Below are 23,552 nucleotides of genomic sequence, written 5' to 3'. Positions count from 1 at the left end.
TAAATGCTCTGCATTAGGAGTCCCATGCTAATGAACTTACAGCATGCACGGTCACTCCACGGAAATCAAAATAAATTAAACTAGGGTAAATTGTTGCTCCACATAAAAAACGGAGATTAAAATTACGGCCATAGTAGCCAAAGAGTTAGGATTCTGTGTCCCAGCTAACAGTCAGCTGATGGCCTTTGACAGTTGCAAAAAGTTTTGTTTCTGTAGGCTACTAATATGTTAATTAGCTCACGGAGTGTGCGACCCCATTGGCTCTTCGTCCGAGTCAATTTCCCATTTCCAGCCTGACGTCAGGGCAGCTACAATGCTCTTAAACTCATCTGCTGTGTGATCCCTCTAAAAAATCGCCCCACCAGTCAGCGGCTTATAACGTGCGAGGCTGCATGTACTCCCCTACTTTCGGCTTTTCTCCCTCTTCGCTTGCGCAATGTATTCATGAGGAAACCGTAAAGTGTTAAATGTTTGAAATACAAAACCGCCGAATTTCACATGCTGAAAAAGGACTCCGCTACTCTTGTGCGCGGCACTGGTGTGTCTGTGCAATAGACTCTGCAAAGAAAAACTACTCTCACACGCCTGCAAGTCCGTGGCTGCAAAAAGGACGCTGAAACCCTAAATTTTCAGTTTCAAGACAAACGCTTAAAAATCAAACTGGCTCACGTTCTTCCCAACCAACCCAGTTTGACAGCTGCGCTTCACCCCGTTTGGAGGACTGTCAGCAGCAAGAGGATGGCATCAGAGCTGGCAATGAGCAACTCCGACCTGCCCACCAGTCCCCTGGCCATGGAATATGTTAATGACTTCGATCTGATGAAGTTTGAAGTGAAAAAGGAGCCGGTGGAGCCCGATCGCAACATCAGCCAGTGCAGTCGCCTTATCGCCGGGGGATCCTTGTCTTCCACCCCGATGAGCACGCCGTGCAGCTCGGTGCCTCCTTCCCCAAGCTTCTCGGCACCCAGTCCGGGCTCGGGGAGCGAGCAGAAGACACACATAGAGGATTTCTACTGGATGTCCGGTTATCAACAGCAGCTGAATCCAGAGGCGCTGGGCTTCAGCCCCGAAGACGCAGTCGAGGCGCTGATCAACAGCACTCACCAGCTCCAGTCATTCGATGGCTATACCAGGGGCCAGCAGTTTGCTGGCGCAGCCGGAGCAGGAGGCACCATGGCCGGGGAAGAGATGGGGTCCGCCGCGGCGGTGGTGTCTGCAGTCATCGCTGCAGCAGCCGCTCAGAACGGAGGGCAACACCACCACCACCACCATCACCACCACAGCAGCAACCACCACCAGGCACCTGGCGTCCAGTCCAACGGCACTTCTGGGACAATTCACCCACACATGCGCTTGGATGACCGGTTTTCAGACGACCAGCTGGTCACCATGTCAGTGAGGGAGCTCAACCGGCAGCTACGGGGGGTCAGCAAGGAAGAAGTGATCAGATTGAAACAGAAGAGGAGGACCCTAAAGAACAGAGGCTACGCTCAGTCCTGCCGGTACAAGCGGGTCCAGCAGCGGCACGTCCTGGAGGGAGAGAAGACGCAACTCATCCAGCAGGTCGATCACCTAAAGCAGGAGATCTCCAGGCTGGTCCGGGAGAGGGACGCGTACAAAGAAAAGTATGAGAAGCTCATCAGCAACGGCTTCAGAGAAAATGGATCCAGCAGCGACAACAACCCCTCATCCCCGGAGTTTTTCATGTGAGTCTCGACATTATCGTGAAAAAAAAAGAATATCAGATGAGTTACTCACCCCCGCTTAAAAAGTTTTCATTATGAAACTTTTTTTTTATTTGGCACAAAAGCCTACTAGACCAAGAACTAATTTGTCAACTTTTTTATTTTTTTTCATTTTATACATTTTTTTTTCCGAAAACGAGAGTTTGCTCAAGTCTGCGACTGTGTTTAGATTTTGAGGGCTCTGTCATCCGTGTTTTTAATTTTGGAGAAACATATTCAGAAAACTTTCATCTACTTTTTTGCTATCATACTCTGTATATTATGCATAGCCTGTTTGTCAAGATTTTTTAAAACTTTTTTCATCGTTGTTCATTAGATTTGCAGTGTTTGAGTAAAATATGATTTTTGAAAGTTGATCCTTATGAAGCAGTATACGAAGTGTGCATGCAAGCACTAAGTATACTCCTGTGAAGTTCATCAACTTGCCCTTTTCATCATTTTACTTTTAATTCAGTGTACAGATTCCTGTCAAAACTGCATCCATCGACAATATGTTTTTGGTCTTTTTTTGTTTTTACATTTCTTTTTTTTTGTCTGCCAAACTTGGAGGATTGCGAGCCTGCCGTTTGACGCCACCTCATCTCATGCGTTTGCTTGTTATTGTGTTGAGCAACAAAAGACTATATTCATTACAAACTATTCATTGTTTTTAAAGAGATGTGTTATTGAACTGCCCTGCATGCTGGACATGTAGCTATGTTTATTCTTTCTGTGCTTGAAGATGTTCTTTTTGTCGGATGACTCCAGCATGGCATTCATACTTCATTTATGGCCTCCTCACTTTTTTGGGACTGCAACAAAAAAGTGACAGGACTTCCCACCCAAACCCCCACCCCTTGTAATCTATACAAGTGCATTTCAGCTGTGTTGAAGTGCACCACCGTCGGCTGTCATTAGGCTGCAGTGAGTGCGCTATGCATTCCTGTTGGAAGTTGATCCGCGGGGATCCTGGTGCGAGGGGAAAAAGACAAGACTTCACTATTAAGGAAATCACCAATCTCTTTCCTGGAAGTTTAATCTTTTGCTTCAAGCCTATATTGTTATTTAAAGATATTCCATTCTGCATTTGACAACCTCTGAATCATTTTAAAGCGTAATTTAAGTACAAAGTTTTATATCTAAGTTGCAAGAGATAACGTGCTACAGGTTGAAGCATATAGATTACTAGGATCATTAATAAGGAGACTGCTGCACAGAAGTATTTTTTAACATTGGTTTAGAGAAATTGGCTCGGCTCCAAATTATACAATGAACAGTATTGTGCAGTGCATAAACAGCGCTTTTTGCAGCATGTGCTTTAAACAGAAGTGTGAGAGCTCTATTAGTCTCCACCACACATTTCACTATTGTATTTCAAAAAGTGTTGTTGGAGAAGATCATTCTCACAGCCGAAATCAAATTGCCATGTTTTTGGAAATGTGTGTCTTCAACGAACAGACGTGTTCTGGACTGAAATGCACTAAAAATTCTCGCCTGTAATCATGTGGAAGTTAAAGGAAAAGTTAGTTATTCTCCACATCTCAAGAAGATATGTTTGACTTTCTGTTACGACTTAATCGTAACATTTTGATACTTTATTATCAGTTCAGGAGAGACTGTTGTTTTGTCTTAAACGAACTCAATATTTGCAAAGCAATAATAATTATTATAATCAATAATGTCTGGACATTGTTAGATCGTCAGGGATTGACACCCTGCATGTACAAAATGAGGGAGTACCATTCGCCAATAAATCTTGAAAATATGTTAATTAATCTTTCATTTTATATATAGTATATATATATATATTTTGCTGTGCAAAATTATTTCACTCACTAACCATATGTGATGTTCATATGTGCTCGTTTTTTTTCATTTCATACAATTAAATGATATGCAATAAATGTATGTAATTGTCTTCAATAAGTTTCTCACTTTTCTTTTCACTTGTCCTGAGAATTTTTGCTTTCGTGACTGAAACTAGAATCAAAACATGATGGAGGTTACTGCACTACATTTGAACACTGTTTATATTCGCTGTTGTTGCCTTTTTAATGTGTTTTATTCCAACACTACTTTAATAACCGACCACCCTGAACGAATCCGAAACATTATTTTTGCAACAGTTATACATAAATTTACCGAAACCGATGAGGCAAAAATTGGAAAGCAATTCAGGTTAAGTAGACACGTTTTCCATTTTGACGCTTGAGTGCTGTAGTATGTAAAAATGTGGAGATATAAGTCCGGTGTTTTAGATAAGTTGACGAAACTACAAGCAAAGATTAAGACAGGCAGTGGCCTACATTTGAATGTACTTGTTCTCAGCTATTGACTGATACAGATTTCATATTTTTCTTCAAAATCACCAAATGAACTGTAAATGAAAATAATTTTTACAATATAATGATCCCAAAACGTAGATTTACTGAAACCTTATTTGTTGCCATTTTTATTTCATTATTTCAACTCCATTTCAATTCTAAATCATCTTTACAATCAAATTATTATGTATAATGAAATAATATCTTTGCACATTATATTTAAAACATTTTGGTCCATGAATTACATCCTCATCTGCGATTATTGAACCCCATTACGATTTAAATATTATAATTACATCTTGGTAATCTTATTGTACAATGTGACCTGTGATTAGTGTACAGTATCTCTCTCTTTCTCTCTCTCGCTCTCTCTCTCTCTGTCTCTCTCTGTGCCTGTATGTGCTTGTGTGTGTGGGTGTGTGTATGCATGTCTGTGAACTTAAATAGGTGTGAATGTGAGTGTGTGTGTGTTTCCTTAAATGACAGTATGTAAGGATGACATCTCTATGTGAATTTCTTGTGGCTATGCATGTTTGCCTCCTCCATTTGCCATTCATGTTTCATGTTTCTTGCTTCCTGATCTATGTATTGTCCCCGCTGTCTGTGTTTTTCGGACACTGTGTGCTCACTGTCATTAGCCTGTCATTGTTTGGCTTTCCCAATTTCATCCTGCTTTATCCTGTTTGTCAGTCATCAGCCTGGATGTTGGCCTAGAGAAGACATGCTCTCCGAGGGTGGTGCAGTGAGGGCAAAGTCATGTCAGGCATGTGAGGGGGCGCTGGAGAAGGTGCCAATGTAAGTCAGGCGCTGCGGTGGGCAGAAGACGCTCAGTGCTGCTGTACCCAATCATGCATTTCATTTGGTGTTTAGACATCTCATATTGACTTCTTTCCACATAACTTTTCCAATGCACTGGTGCACTAATTGAAAAGGCCACTTTTCTGAAAGACAAGAGGAAAAGTTCTTCTTGTAAGTTCTGGGACAAGGAATAGCCTTGTGGGCATCTTGTTTCACTGTTCCAGAACAATTTGTTTGTTGAAACAAAACCAATGTGCCAAAATACACTTTGAAGAAACACTAAGGTTTCTGAGGGCAGATTCAGTCTGGATTTGTCAGCTCTTTGCAACTTAACCACAGTTTGTGTGAGCAAAGGATATACACAGAGGGCACCTTTCATAAAAATTAACCACACTGTCAGTGTGTTAACAAAGCACTGACTGATCAACTGTTATTCTATACTATGAACAGAGGTCTTTTCAGTTACAAATTTCATACTTGTTAAATTTATAAAAAAGCCATCTTCTACACCATCTGACAGTGATGATGTGCTACACAGCTCATCAAAAAAAAAAAAAACAGTTTTAACCCAACACTTGTTTCCCACTTTGTTTTGTGTGATTTCCTCTGAGGTGCTCGCTGCTGCTGTGGTGGCTGATTTGCCCAGAGTGAGGGGATAGACTGAGACAATAGTCGGGCTTCTTGGGCTGAATTAAATGATTTTGCTGATGATTAATAGTGGTGTGGGCCACTGGCTCCTGCGACGTAGAGATGATAAATCGTGAGTGCAGCTTCGTGCAGCTGTGCCAGTGTTGGGTCTTAGCATGCACGCACCATGCAATTTACAGCCAAGCCGCTCTCCTTCTTCCTCAATTTATCTAATTACATCTATTTGATCTAAGCAGTAGCGCTGCTATATTTTGATATTTCATATTAACCACAACAATGTATTGAATGACTTCAGGGAGGATAACTGTTTGCTTTTACCCCCTTTTTATGTTTCTGTACTTGCCATTTCAAAAAGAAAACATTTATTTTCTTTATTTAAGAGTTAGGCTTTGCTTCTCTAAAGGCCATGTATTTGTGTGGTGGGTTTTTTTGATGTGTTTAGAGTGGCATGTAAAAAATGAAAATTTGGTTTCTGTCTGAAGGCTTCCTTGTTAGACTATTTAGCTTGTTTATTTTGATTGTTTCCTTATTGGTATAGATCAGTTAGACCTCTAATGTCCATGCACTAGAACTGGAAACACACTCACCACACAGAGACTAGAAATGAAAACACACGCGCCAGCACAAACGCAAATACACAGACAAACAATAAATGGCCCTGCATGGATTTGCCCTAGCCTTTTGTTTCACAGCATGATGTTCTTTGTGTTCCCCTGTATTATGGCATTTATATGACTCAAATACTTCAGTCTCAAAGCTAAGTGACATTTGAGTGAAGACGGATCTGATTTGGACCTGTTATATCTGTGGCACCAGTGCGCAATGCTTATGTAAGTGATAAATCTATCGATTTTCCAATGATGTACTCATATGGAACGTTGGCGCTATGCGGGCTGACAGCATAAGATGCAGCACGATGTTCATTGAAGTAGCAGTACGCCAGTTGACAGACCCTAAAATAAGAGCTGGTGGGTCTGACTTCTTACAGGCTTCAGATGGTGCCAGAGGAAGGGCCGGAGAGGATCTGTTTGTGTGTGATTCTGCGTCTCTTAACTCACAAGGCCTGAGTGTGAGGTCGATTAGTGCCTCTGTAGATAATACGTGTGCTTGTATGTGTCTGTGCATGCGTGTGTGTCTCTCGTCGTCTTTTGGAGGAGAGGATGAGCAGAGGTCAAAAGTTACAGTGCACAAGGCTGCTCTCAAAGTCATAAGAGTAATCCCTGCCCTGGGGAGCTCATGCTCATTTCCTCTGCCCAGAGCCCACTGAATAAGATGTACATGCACATCCGACACGGTACAGTACACAGTGAATTCAACACTACTCACTGCCATTTTCTTTTTTACCCATTTCCTGTATTTCACCACTGTCTTAGAGAGTTACACTCTCGCAGCTGTACTGTTTTTTGTTAGATAAGTACGTTTCTGAAGATTTGAACAAAGTCGAATTACTTTGACGCAAAAAAAAAAACATTTTTGTGTGTGTACAAACTATATCATTAGGTGATGTCTTAAAATGACATAGCTCCAAGTAGATGACTCATATAGGCTTAAATAAACCTTAAATACATGAGGTGTTTATGTTACCTACAAATGTGTAGAACAGGGCAGATGTAGCACTTGGCCGAAGCCTGTTAGGTTTAGTTTCATTTTTTCATCCCAAGCTGAACAGAAAAAGCCAGCTGAGTCATTGTCAAGTGGAAATAAGGATGATAAAAATAAGGCAGCCTTTGTACTGGTTTAACTAATCACAGTAGTATAATGGGCATTGTCAGGTTGTGTTCATGGCACCCATGATAATCAGGGACAGAAGTTAATTTTATTCTCACACCCACATAATTTAAGGATTGTACAGACACAATAAAATAACCAGTGGTACTTACGCAAAATGCATTGTTCCTCCTAAATATCTACCGAGTCATACTGGGTGTGCTAATCTGGGATGTCAGTCTTGAGTTTACACTTTAATTAAAGTAAAAAAAAAAAACATCTGAAAAACACAAAGCAATTTAAATTGCGTTCTTTGAACGAAAGATGTATTTATCTTCTCTGTTGTAGTGCGATGACTCCAAAATAATTGAAAATAAAAACAAAATTTAAAAATAGGATCTGCTTTTTACATTTTTTCACTTTCTTGAAGTTGGCAAAGTAAAAATTAATTTCATGATGTCATTTTAAACATCTGAAAAGAATTAAGTTCAGATCCTGTTTAGTATAACTTTGTAACAGTCAGGGCAGTGTGCATTTATGATGAAAAGTTCACTTTTGCATGACTTTTACCTCATTATTTCTTTCTTATTTTATTTTTATCCTTTTTATCCTTTTAATGGTTGCTAGGGTTGAAGCCTTTCGAAACATACATACACTGGTCATATTCCTAAACATGCTGCAAGTCCATTTCAGGGTTACTGCTGCCTTTTTTCCTTTTTCTCTTTAAAAAAAAGCTTGTATTTCATAGAATTAGGATTTTGTAAGATATTTTATTTCAGTGATAAACAACAAAGCAGATAGAGGATATACTGGATGTGCAGGGAGTTAACAGTAAAAGTAGTCGGGTGTCTCAGCACAACCAGGTGGCAGCCACATCTACAAATGGTCTGTCCAGATTCACAGCAGGTACAGAGACAAAAAAGAACTCCTCTCACTTTATAGTGTATATGAGAGGTACAGTACAGAAACACTCACTCCTTTAGAATTAAACATACATCAGGGATCAATTTAGATGCTTATTTTATCGGAGTACCCTTTGCTTTTTCTATACTTTTCTTTCTTTCTTTGTGGCAGAAAGTCACAGCGTGCTTCAAATAGACATTAAGCGGATATGCGCAGTGTCATTAGAGAGTTGTCCTTGAAAGACTGGCTGCAGGTTATGTTGGTAATGAGGTGGTCGGGACTTGCTGGGGTAATTTTATATGTCTGTAAATGGACCCAAATCAAGAGCCTGTGACTTAAATAAATGCAACACCATCTCTCAGCAGTCCCATTGCACAAAAGGTGAATTATGAAAAATAAAAAATATATATATATATATATATATATATATATATATATATATATACACTGTATATAAGAGGGATTATAGTCTTTCAAAGTGGCATACGGTTTTCAAATTTCTACAAATAAAAAACCCAGATATATGACCAAAATCACAGTTTAAATCCATTTATGTTAGGTTTTATTGGCATTTTAAGTTATTTTTTCCACAGTTGTAACTTTTAAAGCAGGCTTTTTATGAAATGTAGAGCTACAGCAAAGCAATGCATATGACAAACACATCTAATGATGATTTAGTCATTTACAGAGAAGAACAATGATCAATATTCAGCAATTCATGGAGAGTATTTTTTTTTCTTATGTTTCTCTCCTTAGCACCTACAGTGTACTCAACTATATAACGACGTAGTAGAGAATGACAAGAACGCTAGGAGAAATAAAGCATGTCTTCCAACACAAATGAGACATTTCCATACATTTGTAACAGGTGATACGCACCAACATGCCCATTGTAATCTTGATTCAGCTAGTGCAGAGGCCTTTTTGTCTTTTTTCAACATAAGTTCTTGCCCTTTCAGCATTGTTGGCATAGTTTTTAAAGTTTCTTCAAAACCATTATCTGTATATGTTTTTCCTGCTGTGGTACTAATATCATCATGCTGCATCACTGCTGCTTTCCTGCAGGTTCTATATACTCTGTAGAACTGAGTTATGTGGCATTTATTTGAAAATCCAATGATTTAAAATTCCTTTTACTGCAGTGTATGGGCAAAGTATTTCCACAACTGTCATTTTCCACAGCGTTTTAAAGGGACCCTGCTTGGCATCAGTGCACAGGGAGCTAAGAGCTAAGCTAATGTTTTCACTTGTGTAGCAAATTTATAGGGAATATGAATAACTCTATTTGGAACTGCCTAGAGAAACATGCTTACTTGTGTGTGCTTTGAAGGGAGTGCTTTTGAAATTGTCTGTCATGAGGTATAAGGGAAGGCATTACCATCCTCCACTGTTCATTTCTCTGCACAATAAATTCCCTCCCTTTTAGAACGATTAATTATGTAATTTAATGGAATGAGTAAAGGCCTCGGCATAAAACTATTTTGCCTTTTCTGTGCGACGGCACACTGTATACTTAGATATTTTAGTTTTGTCTCTTGTGGTTACAGTGTTTTGATGCATGGGTTCTGCCTGTAAAATCTATTTGCATGCAAATTTTTACATTTCCCTCTGCATCAAACGCTTACTCTGATACATGTACTGTGTTTCACCAGACAGACAAGGTGAGAGTGAATCTCGCTCGGAATGGATCTACTTGTTTGTTTGTGATTGTTTGTGCCCATCTGTATGTGTGTGTCTGACAGGGTGGCGGAGAATGACACATGCAGAAGAACAGTACGTGTATTTGCCTTGATATTCATGTATCTATTCTTATATGTTTTGTCCAATCTGATCTGCTCCTTTAGGTCATCAAGAAAATTCCTCCATCTGTGATTTCAAGCCCCATTCCTCCGTGCCCTTGGCTCTCTGAGGTAAAACACGTCTTACTTGATCTCGCTAAGGTTTTTTGTTTTTCTTTCCACTGTAATTTCAACTTCATAACAGTGAGTGATGTCAGATTTATAAAACAAGTCCACAAAATACCAGTCCTTTAAAAAATGATCACAGCTGTACAAATAATATCAAACATAACTATAATATATAGTATTATTACTAGTCATGTTGTTTCTATTTTCCTATTATATACCTACACAATGAAATCCATATTCATTATTCATTAATGTTAGACTCTCATATTAAATAGAGAGTAGATACATTCACCACATATAGTGTTGAGTGTTTTATCGCATATTGCATGTCAGTAAGGCTTCCATAAGAGATACATAATGAACCATAGTTTGTCAATTCCTATTCATACGCTAAAGAGCACACACCTTCTTTATGTTGACAATATCTCTCTCCATCACGCCTCTCTCTGTCTACCTAATGCCATAACTTTGTAGAGTGCTGTATGTTTTTCTCATCTTCTCATTTAAATCCATGAAGACAAAAAAACACACACACACAACACAGATGTGAAGTTTTCAGTCGTTCTCGACACAATGCAACCAGCAGATTATAGCCACTCATTCAAATGTGAATGACATGTTCAGTTTTTGTGTGAAAAAGGCGGAGAGAAAAAGCAGAGAGAGTCCCGGACAGCAGGAGACAGGCAGAGTGAAGAATAAGCTACTAGTCCTGAAATCAATTCACAGAGACAGAGAGGAACCTGGGCAAATATATATTGTAAACCTAATTGTTCCTGTAATGGTTTCACTGATTGTTCCATAGCAAACTCCCTGTGATGTGCTTGGTCACGACACATAAGGATGAGAGATGGTTTGAGCTTGTATTCATGACTTCCCACCTTGGTGAAGTCGATTGTGTGTGTGTGTGTGTGTGTGTGTGTGTGTGTGTGTCTATGTGTACATGTATTTGTATCCAGTGTTATTTACTTGATTGTGTCTAAGTGGGGTGTGGGATGAGTAGCTGGCCTTTCTCCAGCTCCACTTAACTTCAGGAGGGGAAACAGGACAAAAGCCATCAGAGAAGACAAGGACAAATCATCTTTAGATGAAGTGTTTTAAGTGCTCTGATTCTCCTCCCACGTCATCACTGTGAATTAGGTGCCCTCTGCTCGCTGCAAAGGGGTGTGGAATATAAACAATGCCAAGGGAACGGATGTTAAAGGAATGAAAGTGGAAAACCATGAGGGTGTCTATCTTAGTCAGCCTCGTAAATCTCAGTTCCCTTGCCATGCCTCTGCGCTGTACTGATGTGGCGCTCTGACAACCTGCCAGCCGAGCTTAGAGGGGCTATGCGCGGTGTGGTCTGGTCGATCCTGTTCTTAGCGGTTTCAAGTATGGCAGACTTTGCAGGCAGAGGCATGTCTTTGTTTTATGCAAATCCATGCATATGTGGGGTGGGGTGGGGGGATGATGAGTAGTCTAGCCACGTAGCTCCAGGAGGACAGGCTGAGTGATGGAGACGGAGAGCCAGGTCTCGGTGTCCTTGCCTGGGGAAAGAGTGTCCTGACTCCGACCAGGACTGCCTAGACACCATCAGGACACCATGTGACTGCGCCTCTACCCCACCAACACAAGAGAAAAAGATTTTCCAGGCACAAATATTACACTGTGAGATGATGAGTTGGCGAGGAGATAAAGATAAGTTAATGTTGGTATGAGACTGCCAATGCGTCTCACCTGCGACTGGTGTGTGTGTTATGAAGGCAGGCACACCTCAGGGGTTCGCCACTTAAAGACACACAGGAGTTCAGAGCCCAGCAAGGAGTTGAAGGACCCAGAATATGCCAACAAAGAATAAACACCTGGTGTGTGTATATGTACTGTACGTGTGTGAAAGAGGCTGTGAGAAAGAGAGCTGAGTGCCAATATAGATTGGGGAAGCAGGCTTTGTGTGTGTTGTGTGTGTGTGTGTGTGTGTGTTGTCTGAATGTGTGCATGCGTGTGTGATCACATAAGCATACTGTAACAGGTAGGCAAGGCCACCAACCATGTGGCTGGTGTATGGCAGGATGCTGAGCTGCTGAGACCTTGTCACCCACACACCACATCTAGTCACAACCATCCATTTTTGCTTTCTTATGGCATTGTAGTCCATCTGTGCAGTAAATTACATCTTGAGAATGCTTTCTAAATAGTGTTGTTCCCCCATCCTCTCTCCCTCATTCCTTCTCAGAGATACTTGCTAACATTAATGGTTGGTTGGAAGCTCTTCTGTCACAGAGAGCTCTATTTCTGGGTGCCAGGATGTTGGTCTCAGTCATCGAGGGCAGATGAAATCGATCCAGATTGACCTGTCATGTGGAGGAGAAAATGAATGAGATAGAGGAGGGGTCCAGAGGCCATCGAGAGAAGGGGGGCAGCACAGAAGTACAAAAACAACCTCCTGCTCCATATGGGTCAAAAGTCGAGGGATGATTTATTCAAGACTGGGTGTTATCCCCCCTTCCCCCCTCCTCCTCTCTGCTCCACCTGCCTCTCGGAAAGGAGTGAGAAACTGGAGACTGCTCAGGAGGAGCTGACTATATTTAGCCTTGGTGACCAAAGACACTGTGGTCTAACTTTAAAGTTAAAAATACAGATATCCATGTACAGTGAGATGGACACAGTTTGCGTCACTACAAGGCACCAAGCACAAGTTTGTCAGCTTGAACTGACTCAGACTGAGGAAAGCGTGCAAAGCAGCTTGTAGCTTTCACTGGGCGCTTTTTCATCAGAAGACTGTACATACTTACTGGTACATTCACTGGAGTTATCCTACATTTATCCTGCATTAGTACTACAGAGGATTCAATTCAAATGTGTAAGCATAAACATAAAACTTAAACAAGAGACTAAAATGTTACTCCTTGATTGTGAGAATGATACTTTCCTAGCAAAGAAAGAAAGAAAGAAAGAAAGGGAAAGATTTATGGCTGCATTTGTCTGTGAAGTGGTACTAGATTTAGCCCAGTGTGTTTGGGCAGAGCTCCACTTTGCTAATTATTTTCCTGTGGCAGAGTTCTCAGTATGGCGCTCCTCTCTCACTCTGAGAAGAGAGGCTCAGCGGTAAGTGCTTAGTCAGCCCTACTCTAGGTGTGAGATACTGTTGGGTCTCTGGTGGAGTGTCGGGGAGGCAGAGCAGCATGGGACCAAACCATCGCAAGGGCGAAGGTTTTGAGGAGAGGGCAGGCCCATCATCACCCACCACTGAAAGGAAAGGGAGTAAAATACTACTGTTGGGGACAGTGAACGAGAGCTCTGTATTGTACTGTTTGTAGAGAATGGATTCTAGTTGCAGAGGCCTAAATAACCCATTCATTGTGCACATAGCTGTTATAAAAATCTATTAAGCCGCATTATCCACTCATTAGCAATTAGCAATGACATGGTCTTAAAAACATATAAACACATCATCATCAGTTTCTATACTGCCTTGATCTCTGTGCCAATCCCTCAGTCGTTCAGTCCAGAAGAAACCATCTGTGTTCGCTGTTTCTCTCCTCCCTCTCTATTTATACTCCAATGTCAAACTTGTCTTTCTTTCTATCTCTTTTTAGAGTGACACACAACTCCTCCTCTTCTGTCTGCCCTGCTATCCTCCAAATGACTCTCCTCCTCCTCCTCCTCCAAAAAAAAATTAGCTTCCTTCCCCTCGCCTCCATTCCCGACGTCACTTTCCCTCCCTCCTCTCTTTGTTCTCCCCCCTCTGCCTCACACTGCACCTGCTTCCCTCCCGCTCTCTGCTCCCTCTCCAAACGTCACTTTTCTTTCCCCCTCCTCCTCCGCTCCTATTCTCCCCCTCGTTAGCTTGATGAATGGCTTCACTGCAGGGAAAGTGCTGATTTTCATCCCTCTGTCTGATTTCTGCTGGCTGTTATTAATTTCAAACACTCAGAGAAAAGCAAGTGAGTCAATAAATAAGGAAATGAACACACTTCATCCTGCCACACAGCAGCTCTCACAGTCATTCACCCAGGATGCGGGTCCTCTGTGGAGGCCAGGCCTGCATTTGTACTGATAGAGTTCAGCTCCACTCTTGAATCGCAGCATGTTTCAGTATTTTTTTTAGCAAGAATAAAAGTCGTCTGGTACCACTGCATCATATCAAATGTTTCTAGAGTATTTTCAGTATCTTGCTTCACTCAGACAAACAGGACCAGAGGGAGACAGAATGGCACACAGTAAATAGCTCTGAAGAGACCTGCAGTGTCCTCTCTCATCTTTCATCTTTTACACTAGCACACCATTTAAGAAATGTATACAGAAAGTGACAACAGGAAGAGAGATAGAGAGATGCAGGGTGAAAGAGAGGCAATATAAAGCAGCAGGCTAACAGAGTTATTGCTGCACATTAAACGCTTGCTGTCCACACAGTGTGGCTGGTGCTCTATGTCTAAGTGCACATTACTTACATTCCAGACTTAATGCATTGTGCTTGCCCGTTAACATCAAACACAAACAGCCTCAGAGACAATACAATTCTCTCAGTTTCTTGCTGTCCTGACAGGAACGCTTGCAGCAAAAGTTGTTATTCTCTATATTATGTATTTCATTTAAAATGAGTTAGAATATTCAATCAACACAGGATCACCATAATGCATGCACAGACACATGATATCATCACGCAATTTACAAAGTGTTAAGACAAAACGTCTGGTGGAGCATCCTATTAATACATGTTTGAGACACACTCAGTTGTGTGGGCTGTACTCTGCAGCATACAAGACTTATGTTTCCCTTGGCTCGGATTATTAAAACAATATTTGGTATGACATTAATAAAAATACAGATTTTATTAAGGCCAACATTCCTTTAATGTGCTGGTGACACCTCACTAATTAATTGATTTCATCTTTGTTGGATTGTCCTACTGAATAACAACATGTTTCTGTAAAACAGTTATGGTATAAGAAATTAAATGTAACTGATTTGCATGTATATAGACATAAGAAAGAAGTCTGTTGCTCCTCACACTAGGTGTAGTGTGAAAGTAAAAGCACTGACCTTTGACCTTTTGAAAATGTCTGGATCTTTAGTTTATGCAGACAAGAAAGAAGGACTTAAGAGGTAGTGTGTATTTTTTAACCCAACTTTAGTACTGCACTGTACATTATTTCAGTATCAAGGAAGTATTATTTGTGCCAAGCGTTGTGGTTTGACAACTTTGGCAGGTGGATTCCTAGACGCTCTGCTGCAGCCTCCATAGACGGAATATACAGCTTGTGAGAATACAGGGATGATAGGGAAGAAAGATTAAAACAAAATTATAGTTATATAAAATGTTTTACTTCACCAGACCTCAGTAAAGACATTGTGTCCAGTTACAAAGAGACATTTAAATCCAACACTGATACAAAATGTACACTGCTATAAATATCCCATTGAGTTTCTGTCATTCCTCATTAATCCATAAATAAATAAAATATTCTGAAAGCTGAATGTCAAGACATCCAAACTTTTGCTTTATGGAGTACATACATATAGAGGGAGAGGAGAGGAAAGAGAGGAGAGGAGAAGAGACTGTATTAGTAGTAGCTGCAGGGGTAGTGGAGCCTGTATGTCTGCTTCATGGTTCTGTGAGAGCAGACATAACTATTGTGTTTACAAGGCTGAGTTGCTCTTACTGTTAAATTATTGGGGTGGGGGTGCGTTAAAGGAGGAGGAACAGAGGGAACGGGTGGGGGGAGTAAATATTTGTCCCTCTCTCTCATAGTTCTGGCTAACCAGGCTGAGGAATGCTCTTTGCGTTTAATAATTACAGAGTTTGGGTAGTGTCACCCTTGGAGAGTACATGGCCTCAGAGACCTGACAGATTAGGGCTTTCTGTAGACACAATGTAGTGACTGAAAGTGTGGAGGCTGAGGAGCAGCACACTAGTGTACTGAAGATGCATGTTCAGTTAATGGCCATGTGTCGTGAGGTTACTCTCTGAAGTGTAAAACAGACACACCAGGCCAGACCAAGCTGTGAACTCAGTTGGTCACCTCACTGTCATCTTCTTGGTGCAAGGGAAGGGTGTGTGACCCCTGGGAAAGAATGTTGTGGCAGAGACAAAAACAGAAATCAAGAGAGACCCACAGTCCTGGTTTGTTCACTAATTCTCAGAATTAAGGAAACTGTTTTTTTTTCTCTCTCTCACACACACACACACACACTTGCACAGCGTTGCTATTTGAACCTACACAACATTTTCACTGTGCAGTGATCTTAGGTTTTTCTTCCTCTCTGTGATCTGGCCATTAAAGGAGAGCGATGAGTTCACAGCTGATAGTCTCTGGTTGCGAGGAGCGGAGAGCAGTGTAGGATGACATTATCGGAAACGGCTGCATATAGATACAAAAAAAATAAATAAATAAAAGACACAAACAGAAAGAGAATACTATGGCACACTTCTCTCAGTATAAACTTCTGTCTGCTTGGATTACACTAATGACCCCTGACAAACCATAATAAGACACATGCATCTCTATGGACACTAGCCATGACCAAAGGAATGGCTTTGTGTTTACTTACGAGACTCTTGTTAGCAAAAACTAAAACATCATTAGTTTCCTGTTGTGTCCTTAAACCAATAGGTCATTGTAGGAAAAAAAGGATACAAGTACATGCATTCTCAATATACAAGCCAGTATGCCAGAGATAGGGATGTGAAAGGAGGGTGATGGAGAGGGACAAAGCTTTCCCTCCCTCCCTGCGGCTGAAGTGGAATAGTTGTGGTGACGGGTTGTGACAGCTGAGGGAGCGAGGGAGCAAGAGGGGAGTATCACTCCAAAATCCCCAGGAAACAGAGAGGAGGGAAGAGTAATTTAGGATGAACCGCCTGCCGTCTGTTTCTGTTGTCTTTCTCACTTTTGGACATACACACAGAATCGCATGTGAGCAAGTCTCTTTCTCTCTGACACATACTCATGCTTTGGATAATATATATTTATTGTAGGAATTAATTTATTAACTCTCAAGTCACTACATTATCATAATGATTCAGCCAATAATTATTAATACTGGCTCAATGGCTGGATCCCTGGGTCAAAATTAGACATATGTCAAACACATATGCCATACCAGAATGAGATGCACACAGGACGAGCACACCGACTCTCATCTCCTTCCCCCGTCTCTTGATAGTATCCCTAATAGACCTCTCTCCCAGTAGCACACTGCTGTTGCAACATTCACCTACTATTGCTTTAATGAGATGTCTGTGCCATTGTGCGTATGTGTGTGTGTCGGTATGATTGTGTGTGCATGCGTCTGTGAGTGCCTGAGAAAGAAAGATGTTAGCGATCTTTGTGGCCCTGTTTATCTCCACCCTTGTGTCGTAGTAGAGTGAGGTCAGAGGCAGTGCTGCCTGTATCCATCTCCATTCCCACGGCTACTGTCTCACAGGCACAGTGGTCACAGGAGGATGAAAAGACTATGGATTTTTCCTCCTCCTCCCTACACTCACCAGAGCAGGAAGATTAGACAGAAGATGAGCACAGCCTGGTCCATTCAAAGCAGCTTTAAGCCCAACACTGGAGGCATCTGACCCGAGCTTGCTGGTTCATGGAGCACAAGTGCAGACAAGACATGCGTGCACACACATAAGAATGCACACAGACACACACACACACACACACACACACACACACACACCAATCAACAAATCAAAAAGACAAGATTTCTTGGTTCACTTTTCTGGTTCAAAGCTTGGTCATACAGTGCCTGGGTGTTAAACATTGACCCTAGCAACTTTGTACTCTGTATGTAAACAGACACCAGTACACACATATAAAACACTGACAGAAATAAGCACTCACACTCCAGATGGAGGCTGCCAGTTGCATGTGTACAAAAGATATTTTGGGGAAAACTTGATAGACAATGAGGTGAAGCGGGTCAGAAGGGAAGAGGATTGTGCCATATGGGGCGGCGGGATGGTGAGAGACAAAGAAATTGATGCAGGCAAACAGAAAAAGGGATATAAAATTGAAAACTCTTCTGCTCTCACTAGCACTTAAAATAATTTCTTTATGTGAGAAAGGCCTGAGCCGTCTCATCAGCTTCCAGATAAGTCTCCTCCTCTTTCTCCTTCTTGTCCTCCTCCTCCTCTTCCTCAACCAGAATGCATGAGAAGCCCTCATGACTGAAAACTGACAGAGTGTACACTGATAGCTGCCACCATATGGCCGCCTCCTCTCACTCAATTCCTTTCACTTGTGGCTCTTGCTTCTGCACAAACACTTACAGATGCATGCGCTCACACACACACACACACACACAAGTATGCACACACAGGTCGGCCAACAGGCATTACAGAGATTCTGAAAGGGCAGTAGCCACATCGAAAAGTGAGCACTGGCTCAACTGGGAGCTTGTCATCTTTCTTGCCTGTTTCCCAATGTAATTTGGGAAATGTAAATGCTATTTGTGTGTGCGTGTGTCTGTGTGTGCAGTTTTACCATATAGCCTAACATGCTTTTTCAAAAATCATATATGTTTTGGTTTTTAGGTGTCTCTTTTCTCTCTCTCTCTCTCTCTCTCTCTCTCTCTCTCTCTCTCTCCCAACATATATATATATATATATTTCTCACATCAGAAACAATCTTTAAGCATTTGAAACTAGGGATGGAAATTTTGATTAAAAAACACTAAGTGAAAAAGAGGGAGAGGAGAGGGACCGCACACTTGAGAAAGTGTGGGCGAGCAGCAAAGCAAAACTAAACAGGGACTGAAACTTAATGTTGTGTTGTCTCTATTTATGGGGGTTACTTGCTAAACTAAAAATAGCAGCAGCTAAAACTCCCAACACTCAGGTAGTGGGCATGCATGCAATAACAAACACTGCTAAAATATCATTGGTCAGAGTGACAATAGGTGAGGTATCTTGCAAATATTCAAACATATTTGATGCGGTTGGGACTTGATCATGGCATGGGTACGTTGTGTGGTAACAGCGGGGGCGGACCTTCTCAAAACAGAGCGGCAACAAAGCACTGTCAAATGTGTATCCTGACTATTTGACTTGAGCCTATGTCTAACCTGATTTGAGTCAGTCTTGTTTGTAAATGGGTGCCTCCCTTAACAAGGTAGGTCTTTGGGGAGCCAGCAGCGAAGGATTCCACCATTATAGGGATGGTTTAACAGAGACAGATAAATAGAGTATCCCCCTTGAGATACAAGAATCTCGCTTGAGATAATTGCTCAGTTCCTCATGTACTATCTGTAGTGGAATCGTTGAGGTCAAACTGTTCACACTGTTCTTGGTAGCTGATGTGATATGACAACCGACTACAGACTTTCTGCTGTTTTACATAAACAATTGTGTCAGGAAATGGTCAGTGGCAGTTATGGATGCATGCGTGTGTGTTGGGTAATGCCACAGTGTGTCAGGTGGCCTGGTTTGAGCACTGGGTAATGTGAACCAGTGGTTCAATACTGTTTTTCACACATGGCTCCAAACTGCCACCATCAGCAAGGATAAGAAAAAATAAGAGACAAAATCATATAGGGAACAGGTGCTTTCCAAGACTAATGTGCTTAAATGAGATGACATTTGGAGTGTGTTGTGAAAAATCTATGTAGGGTGTGACAAAATGATAAAAAGTTGTGATCACAAATTTATGGAATAACCTGCTATGTATTGTGGTGTGACTTGAATTGAGTATCTTTTTTACCTGTGTGTGCACATGGAAAGCTTTATTGGGCATGCCCAGAGCAAGGCGGCGAGGTGGCAGCATGTCTGCGTCATTTGCGAGGTTTGCTGGTTGTCACGGATACACAGAGGGCGACGTTCCAGTGAACAGGAGGTGGGTGCAGTGACATAAGCAGGGCGCAGTGTCCTTACCGTACACGGTACTCTCATAACACCTACATACGGAGGGGTCAAGGGCATGCACACACTGACTCACGCACACACATTTTGTTGTGATGTGTAACACATCCCGCAAAAGGATATCAACCGCCTGCGTCTTACACTTTAAGACAGACATTCTACTTTGCCTGTATTGCATGTTTTTTTAAAGTGAATAGATCTTTTTGCAGTCTGTGAGCAGATACAGCACAATACAGAGTGCGTCTGGTTCCATACACTTGGCAGCATCCTGCGCACACACCGTGTGAGTGCTGTAAATAGCAAGAGTGTCGTGCATCTCTGCTGTGTTTGGACCTATTTTAGAGCTGACACAGGAAACAGGGCCATTCTGACAGCCACCCTGCCAGCCGGTACTGCACACAGCAGCCCCGGAACCTTCTGTCACACACACATACATACGCACGCATGCACACACACACACACAGTCAGACATGCAGGCATATACACAGACAAACCAGATTTTTCCATGTTAACAACCTACCAGTGCTTCATCCACCTCATAGACTTCCACGAATCATTTAATTTCCTTTTTATGTCAATACTCCTTCTCCATGTGTTCTATTCCAGTTTTCCATAAACTTTGACTGGAAAGACCTTTAACAAAAGCCCCCTGCTGTGTTACTTGGCGGCCCCCTGTCCTCCACATCTTGTCTTTAGTATTGCACATTTCAAACCTAGCAGTGCAAGTGTGATTTCACTTCTGAGCCAACCAGAGAGAATATAGCTGCTTTGCTGTGTTACATATCCCTGCATAATAAGCAAAATGATAACTCTGGCAGAGGGGAGCTCAATTACCCAAGACACAGGTTTCTGCTTTCAGCTACAAGAGACAGCTGGAGACCTGGCGCAGTAATACAGAGTTAATTTAGAGTTAATTCATGTTATTTTTTTGCTATTGTGGTTTATGTTTCTGTATCATTCTGTATTGTTTTTTTTTTTTGAATTTCATTTGTCCACCAGGGTGATGTAATTTAATTCAGCATCTTTATTCATTCGCTAAATATTTTGAGAGACTCAGAGCTACGGAAGCCCTGCCTCCGTGAGTTTATACCTAAATGAAGCTGCATCTCAGTGATGTGACAGGGCTAGCTCATTTAGAGACCGTTAGCATACAGACATAAACGCCTCTTCAAAGGCTGTAGCAGAGTCCCACTCACCCCAGCCTCTCGTATTTGGGGTGGAAGATAAATTCTGCAGGCTGCTCCTGCCTTCCTATGTAATTATGTGCATGGTGATGTGCTTTTACAGCCTGCCTAACAGTTGGAAATTATCTCCCGGAAATGAAGTCCAATTAATTGTGGCACTTTGCAGGCGTATGTGTGTGCAGAAACACTGTAATGACACTTAACAGGAAATTGGCTCCTGTTGAAATATTTAATAAATAAGTTGCAAAACAACCTTGTATGATATTGACAAATGTAGCTCGTTCTTTCTGTGTTTTTACACACACACACACACACACATACACAGCTCCCTTTTATTTCAATGAATTGCTCAGATATAAATAGTTAGAAAAAAGTGAGCAGAGTCACACTAGCCAATAGTTTAAGATGCATTGTATGTAAACATAATGTCACAGGTTCAATTCCAGCTGTGGACCTTTGTTGCATGTCACCCCCATCTTTCTCTCCTCATATTTCCTGTCACTGCCTAATGCCAGCTATTGAATAAAAGAAAAAAACTACAGAATATATCATTTTTTAAACAGAGATTGTAAAATTGCTGTGAAAGAAATATTTTGAATTAGGTATGGGTGCACGCTATCGATCTAACCTAAAATGGGAAAGTCTATAAAAGGAAACAGCAGTCTTTTAGGGTCAGTGACATACTGTGTCATGCCACAATAGCTCTCTATTGTAGGACACACTCTGATGAGTCAGCACTTTCAAAGAATAGCACCTTTTTGTCCCTGGGAGTCTGGGTGTTCTGCCCAGAACTACTGTCCAGACACAACTCATTCATGAATTTTATTTGTCTTTAATTTTTATATTTTTTCATTTATTACTCATCCCATAATTGTATTCATTTTCTTAGTGGTATTCTGAATGTATTGAAAGATTTTCATTCAGTTTGCACCTACTGAGATTACCAGTCCCTTGATTCATTTTCTGGAATTATTTAATGACTAAACTTAAAATTCAACAATTGCCTTTAAAAAGCACGTTTTAACAACTTTCAAAGCGTGATCTTCAGTGTAGAAAATATCACATATAGTCAGAGTTGGTGACTGATACAATATCTGTTCCAGTGGATTTGGCTGATTTGCTCAAGGGCTCCTCAGCAGCAGCTGTGAGAGGTTTGAAAGTGAACTTAATTTTTGAAGAAAAAATGAGAACTGAACATAGAACCATTTGATCACAGGCCTAATTGTCTTACAATAAGGCTGCCTCTGCTCACCCCAAAAAAGTCACCTGAGTTGTATTGACATTTTGTTAAATTTGGACATTGTCAATTTGAATTGACTGATGTATCACGTATCACTTCTGAAGTAATATGGAAAGGCTATTCCTTTAAATATGATGTATTCCCAGAGGCCATCTTCATAATGCAGGGTTATGTTTGAAACAAGTTACTGAAAATCACTGACTTTTAAACATCACATTCTACAAGACAAGTTTTCTTCATTGAGTGTGTGTGTGTGGTTTATGTGTGTTTACTTTCACCTCCATATGTATATTCATTTCTTCATGTTTATAACACTCACATCCACTTGTGCATTACCTTAGGTCATTCTGCTCTGCTTGGTTACACATAACAGCTTGCTGGTCAGTGTGTGTGTGTGTGTGTGTGTGTGTGTGTGTGTGTGTGTGTGTGTGTGTGTGTGTCTGTCTGTCTGTCTGGCTGTGTTAGGGCCTACTATAGACCCATTCGGCTCGGCAGTACGGCATGTAAATGTGGAGTGTCAGCCGGAACGTGTGCTTGGCAGGCAGTGGCTATGCTATTAGCAAGCGCTAACAGTTTTATTATTAGAAAATAAACGGTGCGCTGCAAAACTCTGAATGTTATTAGCACCTCACCATCTGGGTCTGACAGCTGTGTTCAGCCACCATCATGGCTGAACTGCTAACGGCTATATCTGAAATCTCCACTTTTTATCTACAGTGCTTTCACACTCATTCTCTATGTGTCTGTCAGTGTCTATTCCTCTCTCTCCCTCTCTCTCTCTCTCTCTCTTGCTATCTCTCGTTCTTGCTCTTGCTGGGTTTCTTGCAGACATAAAGATAAGTGAGTGGATAATAAGTGAGCACAGACAAACACAAACACATTTATTTCATGGCCTCACACACACACACACGCAAGCGAGAGAGAGAGAGAGAGAGAGAGAGAGAGAGAGAGAGAGAAATCAAACAAGCAGCAGAAGCTTTCATGATTTTTTTTTTGCTTATGCGGCCAATGAAATGAGCATTTTGTCTTGTATGACTGTTTTTCATTTGTGATGGTAAACTCATGCTTATTGCCCTAATTTAGCTGAGCTGAAAAATTCTGACTCAAAACCACAAAAAGAAATCTGGTGTTCCCATTGCAGCCTACATCTGCTCTCACAGAAACCCTTTACTATTGTTCCGTATTGTTATAAAACATGTTTTACACACAACAGAGAAACAGAACACAGCATCTCTAAATGGTGGAAACAGTAAGTCATAATGCTTTAGAAAAAAGAGGCATACTG

The 23,552-nt window shown here is 41.3% G+C and overlaps 1 protein-coding gene across 1 annotated transcript in view; it reads left to right on the top strand.

Moving 5' to 3' along the window:
- Window positions 1–335: 335 nt before the first annotated feature.
- mafa (v-maf avian musculoaponeurotic fibrosarcoma oncogene homolog a (paralog a)) overlaps window positions 336–23,552 on the top strand; it is an 81,544-nt gene continuing 58,327 nt past the window's right edge. The window contains exons 1-2 of the mRNA XM_044192032.1: window positions 336–1,706; window positions 9,949–10,014. Coding sequence (XP_044047967.1) covers window positions 739–1,706; window positions 9,949–9,976 — 996 coding nt within the window. The 5' untranslated portion in view covers window positions 336–738 and the 3' untranslated portion in view covers window positions 9,977–10,014. The remainder of the gene's footprint in view (window positions 1,707–9,948; window positions 10,015–23,552) is intronic.

This window comes from Siniperca chuatsi, linkage group LG1 (assembly GCF_020085105.1).
Source record: "Siniperca chuatsi isolate FFG_IHB_CAS linkage group LG1, ASM2008510v1, whole genome shotgun sequence".
Lineage (NCBI taxonomy): Eukaryota > Metazoa > Chordata > Actinopteri > Centrarchiformes > Sinipercidae > Siniperca > Siniperca chuatsi.
Note: the sequence above shows the minus strand (reverse complement) of the source record. Positions and strands in the feature narration are given on the sequence as shown.